Genomic DNA, 13,333 nt, shown 5'->3' on the forward strand with positions numbered 1-13,333 from the left:
TTTTCTACTGCTAATTCATTCCACAGAGGGGGAAAAAACATATGGACTCTTATAGATAATTCAGACTTAACCGCATACATTTAACATTATCATTTTTTTAAAAGAAAAGTTGAATTCGATCTGATTAAAGCTGAGATTAATAGCCTGGCTTTTCTTCTTTGGAGGTTATTTTCCATAACATACTTGCAGCTAGACGTGCTGACTTGCATGTTTTAAAAGATAGAATTAATCATAAGTGTAAAAAGAAAAAAAGTCCTTTCCTTCCTGTTAACGTTTCTTTAACTATGAGAGCTGAATTGTTTTGAAAATAGGCTACATAATAGATCCCCCATTTGTTTCTTATTAAGATAAAATAAAATATGTAGCGGAAATCAATTCAAGTACCCGCAAGAAAATGCGTTCTACTTTATCTATTTTATTTCACTTCTGTCTTCCTGCAATTCAATACATTATGTTACTAGAGTTTTAGGTTTCCAATCCATCAAAAACGAATCCCTATTTTATTAAAAGTGGCTAAAGAAGATTGCAGTAGAGAATTAGTGTCATGTCCTCTAAATGCTTTAGAATTAAAACCAATGACCAAATACTTGGCAACGGGAGCTGAGATGGATGAGAAAGAAATTCCACTTTAAATTCAGAATGCAGCCTATACGAAACCTTAACAAAAACGACTGGAACCTAGAATGAATGCCTAATTAATATTTAGTGCGTTAATTATTTTTTGTTCAGTTATAATAGAATAACAGAGTTTGCAAGGGACTCTGGAGATCCAAACTGACCAAAAGATGTGAGATAAAAGTTAATGCTTAATATAACAGAGTTGGAAGGGAACTTGGAGGTCTTCTAGTCCAACCCTCTGCTCAAGCAGGAGACCCTATACCGTTCCAGACAACCTATTCTTAAAAACTTCCAATGATGGAGCACCAATAACTTCTGAAGGCAAATCATTCCATTGATTAATTGTTCTAACTGTCAGGAAATTTCTCCTAGGTTGCTTCTCTCCTTGATTAGTTTCCACCCATTGCTTCTTGTCCTGCCCTCAAGTGCTTTGGAGAATAGCTTGACTCCCTCTTCTTTGTGGCAGCCCCTGAGATATAAGAAGACTGCTATCATGTCACTCCTAGTCCTTCTTTTCAATTGGACTAAAGATAAAAGTAGAGGTTCCCCTTGCATGTATGTGCTAGTCGTTCCTGACTCTAGAGGGCAGTGCTCATCTCCGTTTCAAAGCTGAAGAGCCAGCAGTGTCCGAAGATGTCTCCATGGTCTTGTGGCAGGCATGGCTAAACACCAAAGGCGCACGGAACGCTGTTACCTTCCCATCAAAGGTGGTTCCTATTTTTCTACTTGCATTTTTACGAGCTTTCGAACTGCTAAGTTGGCAAAAGCTGGGACAAGTAATGGGAGCTCACTCTGTTACGCGGCGCTAGAGATTCGAACCGCAGAACTGCCAAGCTTTCTGATCGACAAGCTCAGCGTCTTAGCCCCTGAGCATCCCCTCTTCATTAAACGAGACATACCCAATCCCTTCAATTATAAAACATAACTCCCCAAAATTGCTCAGCCCCTATCTTGGTTACTAGAGATCCGAACACCCAGATACAGAAGTGATACTCTTAGAACAGTTGTGGCCAAATATCGCAGCTATACGTAGTAACATGGAAAATTTGAGCCTTTTAAGGGATAAAGTGGATATGTCAACGGATGGCAAATTTGAAGCTTTTAAGGGTTAAAAAAATGGATATGTCGATGCGAGTAAATAAGGCCCACCATTTCTTAAAAATTTCCCTCTTTTGCTTTCAGATCTAGTTGAAAGATTCTAAGTCTTAGAATCTTCTGCATTGGCACTGGATGATTCCTTCAGAGCGGTCAGACCAGAAAGCAAATAGAAATACATTCACTGAAGTTTGGAAAATAATTTATGAACAAGGAAATAGCAATAGCACTTTGGTCGCCATGTTGTAGAAAAGATGTGGAGACTCTAGAAAGAGAGCAGAGAAGAGCAACAAAGATGATTAGGGGCCTGGAGGCTAAAACATGAAGAACGGTTGCAGGAACTGGGTATGTCTAGTTTGGTGACAAGACGAGGGAAGACAGGATAGCAGTCTTCCAATATCTCAGGGGTTGCCACAAAGAAGAGGGAGTCAAACTATTCCCCAAGGCACCTGAGGGTAGAACAAGAAGCAGTGGGTGGAAACTAATCAAGGAGAGAAGCAAACTAGAACTGAGGAGAAATTTCCTGACAGTGAGAACAATTAACCAGTGGAATTCAAAATTTTTCCCTACCGGTTCTGTGGGCGTGGCTTGGTGGTGGTGGTGGGAGTCATGTGACTGGGTGGGCATGGCCAATTGAAAAAAAAACTTTTAAAGCATTTTTTAACTACCGGTTTTCCCGAACCGGTAATTAAAAAATGCTTTAAATTTTTTTTTAAAAAAAGTTCTGACGATTGGGCGGATCAGCTGATTGTCACACAGCTGATCGTTGGAACTTAAAAAAAAACTTTTTAAAGCATTTTTAAAGTGCCAGTTTGACCAGTAGTTATAAAATGTTTTTAAAAGTTAAAAAAAGTCTAATTTTAAAAGTTTAATTCTAATTCCTTCAACTGTTCGAACATATTTATTAAATGTTTGTTTATGTTTATCAACAATACCAGCATTGATACTCTACCCTGGGTATATTTAGTGAGGCATATTTAATTTTGCTCTTTTTGTGATTTGTTAGCATTTACCTCCTCAAGCCACCTTACCCTCATTCGTCCGTTTCTTATTGCTGGACCATCCTCTGCCAATCTCAAGACATAGAGGTCCATTTTGTATTCTCTCCCACCACGAATGCTGAATCCGAATCCTTTGGCTCCCTTTTCCAAGTCCACAGTAAAATAATCAAAATCCTGGACAAACCAAGGGAGAGAAGAAAAACCAACAATTTTAAGAAAGGGTAGCATTATTATTATTATTATTATTTACCAAGATCAATGCTTTTAGCGTATTAAGAGATTACGGACTCAGATTAAGTGACCTCTTTATATCACAATGCTTAATTCAAATATTCACCAGGTGTGCGTGTGATTTTTTAAAAATGATCGTACGGATCTCATTAAGAGCGCAGTAGTAGGCTAATTCTGCCGACTGCCAGGAGTTCGATTCTCACCACCTCAAGGTTGACTCAGCCTTCCATCCTTCCGAGGTGGACAAAACCAGATTGTTGGGGGCAACATGGTGACTCTGTAAACTGCTTAGAGAGGGCTGTAAAGTACTGTGAAGCGGTATATAATCCCAAGTTCTATTACCCTTCCTTCCTTCCTTCCTTCCTTCCTTCCTTCCTTCCTTCCTTCCTTCCTTTCCTTCCTTCCTTCCTTCCAGAGGAAGAGAAGGCTGTAAAAGCACCGTAAAGCGGTATATAAGGGCTCAATTGCCATATGCTTAGCGTGGGATGTTGTCCTCATACCAGGAGATCTTGCCGTGCAATTGATGTGCGGAGAACGTCTGTTTCGACAGTTCAAACAGCAACGCAAATAGACGCATAAAGAGAAGCTGCTAAACCAACAGTCCTTTTTCAAATTTGCTTGAGCGCCTTTGTGGGTTTTTTAAATGATTTCCTAATTCCGAAGGAATTGATCTGTAAAAGGGGGAGGGAGAGGGGGGGAATGGCAATATTGACACAGTCCCTCCATAGAGTTTATTTTTAGCCAGTCTGCTGGTTGGAGCTGCTTAGATTATCCATGCGTAAAAGTGACTCTCTTGTTCTCGCGCTTAGACACATGATATGGCTCCCATCCAAAGAACAAGGGCAGACATCACTCTACAAGGATTTGGCTCCATCAGCTATTCCTTAGCTGATCAGGGAAGGTGTGCCTGTAAACGCAGAAGGGTTTCTGGAGCTTGCTTTCACAGGCATCAACACAAAGAGAGGGGAAAAAAACAGTATTGCAGGCTTCTTCACTGCCCATAGCCAGCAGTTCGATCCTGACCGGCTCACGGCTGACTCAGCCTTCCATCCTTCCGAGGTGGGTAAAACGAGGACCCAGATTGTTGGGGGAAAGAGGCTGGCTCTGTAAATTGCTTAGAGGGGGCTGTAAAAGCACCGTGAAGTGGTACATAAATCTAAGGGATATTGCTGTTGTTCTATCATCTATCTCACGCCATCTCTCTCTCTTTCTCATCTATCTATCATCTATCTATCTATCTATCTATCTATCTATCTATCTATCTATCTATCTATCTATCTATCATCTATCTATCATCTATCTATCTATCTATCATCTATCTATCTATCTATCTATCTATCTATCTATCTATCTATCATCATCTATCTATCTATCTATCTATCTATCTATCTATCTATCTATCTATCTATCTATCTATCCATCCATCCATCCATCCATCCATCCATCCATCCACCCACCCACCCACCCACCGCTGAAAAATACAGTAATTTTAGCCAACCGAAACATCAAACGATTGGGGTGCAGAAACAGAAAGAGTGGTATACAATTACGCACACCGATGCCGGGGAATACCTGAGGTGGCCTGTAATCCGATAAGGGGAACTGCCTGGTGTCAGGAGAATGTTGTCGGTAATCTATCAAAGGCGGCTGCCGGTAATCCAAAGGGGGGGATTGCTGGTAATCTAATACAGGCGGATGCCGGTAATCTAACGGAGGCTGTCTGTAATCTGTAAACGGAGGTTGCCGAATATCGGGTTTGACATCCTGCCTTGCTTTTACTTCCGATCTGTAACTGAACAAGAAAACAACAACAACAACAACAATGGCATTAGGAGGGAAGTTTCTGTTGTTGGCCAAATGACACACCTGTAAAATAAACGAAATCCACGAGATTGCTGGATTGTAAAAGCGAGTCCCGTAATCTTGGCCAAGCAATTAAAGCAAGTAGTTCCATAGTTTACTTTATTGTCATTGCACCTCATACCACGACATTAAATGCCATCTTCCGTCTACATCTGGAGTCTGGGGAAGGCTCTGAAGAGGGCTCTGAGTCAGAGGCTGAGATGGGGCCAGCCCGCCTGACAGTTATCAGCTGTCTTCTGAGTTGGAGATCAGTGGGGCAGAAGAACAGCTGGAGCCTGTTCCCGATGTGCGCATGTGCAGAGCTGCCAGGAGAAGGGAACAGCTAAGGAACAAGGGCCGACTTGGGAATAAGGCCACAGGTGGATGGTGAATGGCCCCTCCCTTGGGGAATAAAGAGGAGCGAAAGGGGAGTGGAGTTTGCAGGAGACAATTCGTTCAATTCATTCGGGTGAAGATCTGTTCCTGACTTCTTGCCAAGGAATTGCTGCTACAGCGTGGAGTTTGGAAGATATCGGCCTGGCAGCTCTCCAAGCCTGATAAAGGTCTGTCGTTGTGAAATCTCTGTAATGACTTTTGGCTGGGACGTTGCTGGAGAGGAATTCACTTTAAACTAAATAAAAGAGGTTTTATTGGGATGAGGAGTCAGCTTCGTGCTTTTGGGAAGCCTAGGTCAGAACAATGTGATACATATGAAAACTATAAAAATAAAACAAAAAGACACCTCCTTCACATTATATACAATTGAATTGAAAACCCCTGATATTGCATTAATATTGCACTATACAGCAGAATTCAATATAGTTACTGCTCTGGGATAGAAGCTGTTTTTCAGCCTATTCGTCCTTGTTTTTATTGCCCTGTACCGTCTGCCAGATGGTAATAGTTCAAAAAAAAAAAAAAAAGGATGCCCAGGATGAGATGGATCTGCAAGAATGTTTTGAACTTTCTTAAGGCAGCAGGAGCTCTAAAGCTCTTCCAAAGAGGGGAGAGGGAGTTGGTTTTAAACCATTGTGGGAATGAAATGACTCTAAACTGATGACTTGTTTAAGTCCGCCCACCCGTCTCCTTTTCTACGAATTGAAATCTTCCTTCGCTCTAACAAAAGTGTTCAGGGAAGCTGAGCTGTTTGACTTTAAGCCCGGTAAACTCTGCCCACCTTCCCCATGGAAACAAGAGCCAAAGGTTCTTGCCTTACCTGTTCTCATGTCCTTGAGTCTGTAGAGGCTGTGGAGGGGTGGGTTGGGCTACAGGGCTCTGCTGAGTCCCAGGACTGTGTTGCTGGGCCATGGGACTCTGTCTTTCTGAGCTGGGTGCGGAAGCTGGGCTGTTCACCTCTGCAGGGTGGAACAAGAGACATGAGAGAGTGGTCACCCTAGATGGCATTCAATGAAGGAAAAAAAAGGAAGGCAACCAATCTAATCCAATCAAACTATCTACTGTATTTTTCAGTGTATATGATGCACCGGAGTATAAGACGCACCAAGATTTTGCAGAGGCAAATTAGAAAACAAAAGTTTTTACACTCTGCAGACCGCCCTAGGAGCACTCTACAATCCTCCTAAAGGCTATGCATGCCCTTTTTTTTTGGCAAAAAAGGGCATTCATAGCCTTTAGGAGGATTGTAGAGTGCTCCTAGGGGCTGGGGGGGGGGGATGAGCAAAGAACAGCCCGTTTTTTGTTCATTTTTGCCCTTCCCTGCCCCCAGGAGCACTCTGGAAGCCTCCTAAAGGCTATGCACAGCCATTTTTGCAAAGGCGGCAGGGTTTTGGGAGGGGATTCTGTTGTGGCCTGCCAGCGGCCAGCGGAGCTAGGGCAGACTCAGACAATGAGGAGGTTGGGGAGGAACACAGGCCAGTCCTGGAGTCTAGGGAAGGCTCTGATGAGGGCTCTGTGTTGGAGGCAGAGAGGGGACCAGGCTGCCTGACAGTTATCAGCTGCCTTCAGAGTCGGAGGTTATTGGGGCAGAAGAACAGCTGGAGCCTGTTCCCAATGTGCACATGCGCAGAGCTACCAGGAGACGGGAACAGCTAAGGAACAAGAGTCAACTCGGGAGTAAAGGCACAGGTGAATAGTGAATGGCCCTTCAAATAGGGAATGAAGAGGAGCAAAAGGGGAGTGGAGTTTACAGAGACAATTGCTTCAATTCATCAGGGTGAAGATCTGGTCCTGACTTCTTGCCAAGGAATTGCTGCTACAGCATGGAGTTTGGAAGATATTGGCCTGGCAGCTCTCCAAGCCTGATAAAGGTCTGTCGTTGTGAAATCTCATGAAAGACTTTTGACCGGGACTTTGCTGGAGAGGAATTCCCTTTAACCTAAATAAAAGGGGTTTTATCGGGACGAGGAGTCGGAGTCACGCTTTTGGGAAGCCTAGGTCAGAACAGTAGCCTCATCAGTATTCCAGCAAGATCTGCAGGGAGCCAGAAATACCCTTGATAGGATGTCCTGCCCTGTCCGCCCCAACAAAAATCGCTCCGCTTTCCCCAAGAGAGCCGTTTGGATTGATGGGTTCCTCCGTCAAGTCCCCTCCTGGATTTTAAGGCTGAAGGACTTACCCTCTTGAGGAATGATGCGAAGAGTTACGCTAAGGCCAGCATCTTTAATGAGCTTCACAATATCAGCGTGAGGCATGTTGATAATGGACTGGCTATTCACAGCTAAGATCCGGTCTCCGACTTTTAATTTCGCACAGCGATCGGCAGGGCTCCCTTCAATTATCCTCCCTATTTTATGGGGTACAGCTAGAAGACAAAAGGAAGAGGAGATAGGAGCAAGCAAGCAAATAAGGGCTTATAGGTGGACAAAATGGCTCCCCCTGGAAAAACGTCTAGACCAGTCGTCTGTCCGAGTTTTTCTAGTTATTCCGTGCCTCGTTTTTCTCTTGGTCCTGTCTGAGCTTCCACCGTTACCTCGGTTGTGTTTTCTTTCAAAACTTCAGCTGCGAGTTTGACTCAGCCTTCCATCCTTCTGAAGACAGCAAAACGAGGACCAAGATAGTTATGGGCAATAGGCTGACTCCGTAAACTACTTAGAGAAGAGTGTGAAGCACTATGGAGTGATATATAAATCTAAGTGCTATTGCTATTCCTTCCTTCCTTCCTTCCTTCCTTCCTTCCTTCCTTCCTTCCTTCCTTCCTTCCTTCCTTCCTTCCTTCCTTCCTTCCCTCCCTCCCTCCTTCCCTCCCTCCCTCCCTTATTCCCTCCCTTATTCCCATTCTTCCACTCCTTCCTCGTGGCTCAGTGATTAGAATGCAGTATTGCAGGCTAACTCTGCCAACTGCCAGGAGTTCGATCCTGACTGGCTCAAGGTTGACTCAGCCTTCCATCCTTCCGCGGTTTGTAAAAGGAGGACCCGGATTGTTGGGAGCAACAGGCCGACTCTGCAAACCACTTAAAGAGGGTTTGTAAAGCGTTGTGAAGCGGTACAGAAGTCTAGTGGATACAGCCAGCAAGATACCTAAGGCTCTAAAAATGGAGTAGAGTCTCCCATGTTACCAATCCACTAATTTCCAGAATTCTACCCAGGGTACCTATGAATGTCCTGACAAATTGTCAGTTAAAAAATGCTAACAAAAGGTTGTGTCTTCTGTTTTTTGTTTTGCTTAATCCCAGGTTTTCCTATCTAAAATTTAAACATCTGGATGATGGCTACACTACGAGGAAATCCAGAACATGTCAATCCCTTGTAGCCACTTAGTGTTGGCCTTCCTGACGTCTTCCATTGGGAGTGGATCATTCTGCTTTGTTAGATACGAGCAGGTTGATCCAACTTTACAATAGAATAGAGTAACAGAGTTGGAAGGGACCTTGGAGGTCTTTTAGTCCAACCCCCTGCCTAGGCAGGAAACCCTACACCACTTCAGACTTATCCAACATCTTCTTAAAAACTTCCAGTGTTGGAGTGTTAACAACTTCTAGAGGCAAGTAGTTCCACTGCTTCATTGTTCTAGTCATTCCTGACTCTAGGGGGTGGTGCTCATCTCCGTTTCAAAGCCAAAGAGCCAGCGCTGTCCGAAGATGTCTCCATGGTCATGCGGCTGGCATGACCAAACACCGAAGGTTCACGGAACACTGTTACCTTCCCACCAAAGTTGGTGCCTAATTTTCTACTTGCATTTTTACATGTTTTTGAACTGCTATGTTGGCAGAAGCTGGGACAAGTAATGAGTGCTCACTCTGTTACGTGGCAGTAGGGATTCGAACCACCAAACAGCTGATCTTTCTGATCGACAAGCTCATCTTAGCCTTTGCCTGCCTGCCTGCCTGCCTACCTACCTACCTATCTATCTATTTATCTATCTATCTCTTTAATCTATAAGTCTCTCTCTCTCTCTCCCTCCCTCCCTCTCTTCCCATTTCATTCACTGGGAAGAGAGTAGCTACTCAAAAGTGAGGGGCTGGCTAGTTAGCTAATATTTTGCTGCCCTGAAACAATCACAGTGTCCTTGTCAATCCATAGGTGAGAATGGCAAATATTGCTAGTTTTAATATGAAAACAATCACCTAGAAAGTCTTGACCACAGACGGACATAGGAGGAGCGCACTGAAATACAGTGGGCACAATCCAGAGAAAGTTAACGATGAAATCAATGGGGTTTAAGTGCTGATCTCTGAACTTAATTCTCATTGATTTCAACTGAACGTAAGCTCACTTAGCTTTCTCTTGATTGTATCCAGGGACGTCTTCCAGCCTCGGTCTTCTGGTAATGTAAGGCTGAGAATGACTCTGCGTCCCCACTAAATTCTCAACACATCAATCTGGCATCCACGGAACTGCAAACAAAGAAACAAAACCCAGGGGAAGTTTCTACAAGGAAATCCAAGCACAGCTTCATGTATGAACGTCAACAGGGGGTACAAAAATAGGTTCTGCAAAGGGGTTTTTGAAAGCTTCATCTCCTGCCTGCCAAAGAGACTGGACAGCTAGCCCTTGGCCCCAAATGCTATCGGATCTCCCTGCTTGAGCAGGGGGTTGGACTAGAAGACCTCCAAGGTCCCTTCTAAACCTGCTATTCTACGTTCTAGGCAGTGGTGAGATTCAGCCGGCTCGCACCTATTTGGGAGAACCGGTTGTTAACTTTTTAAGCAATTCGGAGAAGCGGTTGTTGGAAGAAATTTCCTTTTGTCCCATCCCCCCCACTTTATGGGGCTAATTCTGTAAGGAAGGCAGGAAGGAAACATTCTGCTGTTGTTTGTAGCCGAATCTTTGTTGCCCTGCTTACAGAAACTGCCTCTCCGGTTAACCCTTATGACATCGCAACAGCTAAGGCGAAGCGCCCATCGATCTGAGTGACGTTGAGTTGGCCATGCCCACACGGTCAAAAGACCAGTGAGCCATGCCTACCCAGCTGGTCATTAGGGCAGAGAACCAGTTGTTAAATTATTTTATATTACTGCAATGCCCTCTACATGGGGCTTCCCTTGGGACGCATCCGGAGACTGCAGCTAGTTCAGAACGCAGCCGCGCGGGTTATTATGGGAAGTACACGTTACTCCCACGTAACACCTCTCCTGCGCGAGCTGCACTGGCTACCTGTGGCCTTTCGGGTGCGTTTCAAGGTATTGATCACCATCTTTAAAGCGCTCCATGGCATAGGACCTAGTTATCTGCAGGATCGCATCCTACCACACACGTCCCTGCGACCTATCCGCTCACACAGGGAGGGGCTCCTCCTGGTGCCGTCTGCTAGGCAATGCCAGCGGGCGACGCCTAGGAGTAGATCCTTCTCTGTGATGGGCCCAACCCTCTGGAATGACCTCCCCCCAGACATTCGAACTACCACCGACCTCCGTTCCTTCCGGCAAAAGTTAAAGACTCACCTATTTCAATCAGCTGGCCTGGCACTTTCTTAGTTTTACCTCCCGGGGATTTATTTTATTTTAATTGGGTTTGGGGTTTTAATTGTGATGTTTTTAGGATTAGAATATATTTATTTCTTAGTACAGCCTATCTCCCCCTCCAAATGTATCTTAAATGTATTTTATTATTATGACCGATTTTATTTGTATTGACTGTACACCGCCCTGAGTCCCTTTCTGGGAGAGGGGCGGTCTAAAAATCTAAGAAATAAATAAATAAATTTGAATCCCACCGCTGGTTCTATGCCATTTTAGAAGGTAAGAAAGACCCCTCGCTAATTTATTTCCATCCTCTTCCAAGGGGGAGCCATTCATGCTGCAATTTAACGCTATGTGAATTATCAGGCAGATTATCTACTCCTTTAGCTCAGAGGGTGAACGATTCACGGAGCCTGTCCCCACGATGAATTTAGGTCTCTCCCCCATTAGAAAGATGTTTGTCCTAAGTGGCATGTAGGTGCACAAATTGTAAAAAAAAACCCAAACCCAGGTAATTCAACCAAAGTAATTTAATGGAAGGATTTATACTCCAGACAGCTGGTCATTTGCATTCTTTTAGAGCAGGGGTGTCCAAACTTGGGAACTTTAAGACTTGTGGACTTCAACTCCCAGAATTCCCCAGCCAGCCATGCTGGCTGGGGAATTCTGGGAGTTGAAGTCCACAAGTCTTAAAGTTCCCAAGTTTGGACACCCTTGTTTTAGAGAGTCATTGAGGCCACTTGGACGTTTGTCTGTGTCTTCAGTCCATGCTCATTTACACCACTCAGGTGACCCTAAGGACACAGGTAAGTCTCCAAGTGGCTTTAACGTCCCTCTAAAAGGATGCAAATGACCAGCTGCCTGGAAAGAGTATAAATCCTTCCATTCTCCCACCATCCAGTCAGAGTTGAAGAAGCTTCTTGGATGAGAAGCAAAACATCTTCAAAGAAAGATAAACCAAGTGGCCTCAATGGCCCTCTAAAAGGATGCAAATGTCCAGCTGCCTGCAAGGAGTATAAACCCTTCCATTCCCCACTATCCTCTCAGAGCTGAAGAAGCTTCTGGGATGAAGAGAGAAATGTCTTCAAAGAAAAACCCAAAAGTCCAGTTGCCTCTTGAAAGAAAAAAAAGCACCTTTGGGACAGCTTTGTTCAGGGTTTTACCACAGAAACGAGGAAGAGCAGAAGATTCAACTTACCCATCGTCGACCCCGATTCGGGCCTGTTTAAGGAGCTAATGATTACGAATCCAAACCCTTCGTTCTCTTTCCGATGGATGATGACGTCGCTGGTTTGCACGCTGTGCGAAGGGAAGCTCTCGGGGGGCGTGGCGTTGTTGCTGGAGCCGACATGATTGCTGTTGGCGTAGGTGGCGTAGTCGCTTCTGGGGGAACTGTGGTGGGTGGACACTGAGCCTGGACTTCGGCCGTTCTCTGGACACGGTTCCCCTGCTGGGGGGGGGGAAGAAGGAAGAATGACATGGAACAGAATCAGAGAGGCGTTCTGCATTCCGTGGTGGCCCAGTGGTTAAAATGCAGTATTGCAGGCTAACTCTGAATTCCCACTGCTAGGACTTCGATCCTGACCGGCCCAAGGTTGACTCAGCCTTCTGTCCTTCCGAGTCGGTGAAATGAGGACCCAGATTGTTGGGGGAGCTGACTCTGTAAACTGCTTAGAGAGGGCTGTAAAGCACTGTGAAGTGGTATCTAAGTTTAAGTGGGAGTGCTATTCCTCCTTCCTTCCTTCCTTCCTTCCTTCCTTCCTTCCTTCCTTCCTTCCTTCCTTCCTTCCTTCCTTCCTATCCTTCCCTCCCTCCCTCCCTCGCTCCCTCCCTGATGGCACAGTGGTTAGGATGCAGTATTGCAGGCTAATTCTGCCGACTGCTAGCAGTTCGATCCTGACCGGCTCAAGGTTGACTCAACCTTCCATCCTTCCGAGGTCAGTAAAATGTTGGGGGCCATATGCTTATAAACCACTTAGGGAGGGCTGTAAAATACTCCTTCCTTCCTTCCTTCCTTCCTTCCTTCCTTCCTTCCTTCCTTCCTTCCTTCCTTCCTTCCTTCCTCCCTCCCTCCCTCCCTCCCTCCCTCCTTCCTGATGGCTGCAGTGGTTAAAATGCAGTTCGATCCTGACCAGCTCTAGGTTGATTCAGCCTTCCATTCTTCCGGTAAAATGTTGGGGGCCATATGCTTATAAACCACTTAGGGAGGGCTGTAAAACACTGTGAAGTGGAATATAAGTCTAAGTGCTATTGCTATCCATCCTTCCTTCCTTCCTTCCTTCCTTCCTTCCTTCCTTCCTTCCTTCCTTCCTTCCTTCCTTCCTTCCTTCCTCACTGGCCGCTGCCGGCCCATACAGGGTGAGGTTACTTCCTTCCTGTTGCACCCAGAGTGACCTAAACGCCACTCGGCCTTCCGAATCACTACAGCCAGAAAATAAGATTTTTCTCGTCACTCACTCTGGTGCTTAGTTTTGACTCGGGTTCAATACGTTTTATTTTCCGTTCCAAACGTAGCAGCTTAATCCCTGTTCAGAGGGTTTTCTTTCTTTCCTTCAAGCATTAATCCCTTCCTATTGAAGGTCTGCTAGAGGAGACACTTCCAGGAATAAATAATTGCCTCAAGAAAGACTTTTCAACTGGAAGGTTTTTTGCTTCTCGGGGAAAAGTCATAATCCGTGCTGCGTTTGA

The 13,333-nt window shown here is 44.9% G+C and overlaps 1 protein-coding gene across 8 annotated transcripts in view; it reads right to left on the reverse strand.

Moving 5' to 3' along the window:
* MAGI2 (membrane associated guanylate kinase, WW and PDZ domain containing 2) overlaps window positions 1-13,333 on the reverse strand; it is a 498,445-nt gene that overhangs the window by 21,501 nt on the left and 463,611 nt on the right. For all 8 annotated transcript variants that reach the window (XM_081957510.1, XM_081957509.1, XM_081957508.1 and 5 more), the window contains 5 exons: window positions 11,844-12,092; window positions 7,363-7,548; window positions 6,004-6,142; window positions 4,518-4,737; window positions 2,745-2,888 (listed from right to left, as the gene is read on the reverse strand). In XM_081957510.1, the coding sequence (XP_081813636.1) occupies window positions 2,745-2,888; window positions 4,518-4,737; window positions 6,004-6,142; window positions 7,363-7,548; window positions 11,844-12,092 (938 nt within the window). The remainder of the gene's footprint in view (window positions 1-2,744; window positions 2,889-4,517; window positions 4,738-6,003; window positions 6,143-7,362; window positions 7,549-11,843; window positions 12,093-13,333) is intronic.

The sequence above is a fragment of the Natrix helvetica genome (assembly GCF_964273705.1).
Source record: "Natrix helvetica genome assembly, chromosome: 6".
NCBI lineage: Eukaryota > Metazoa > Chordata > Lepidosauria > Squamata > Natricidae > Natrix > Natrix helvetica.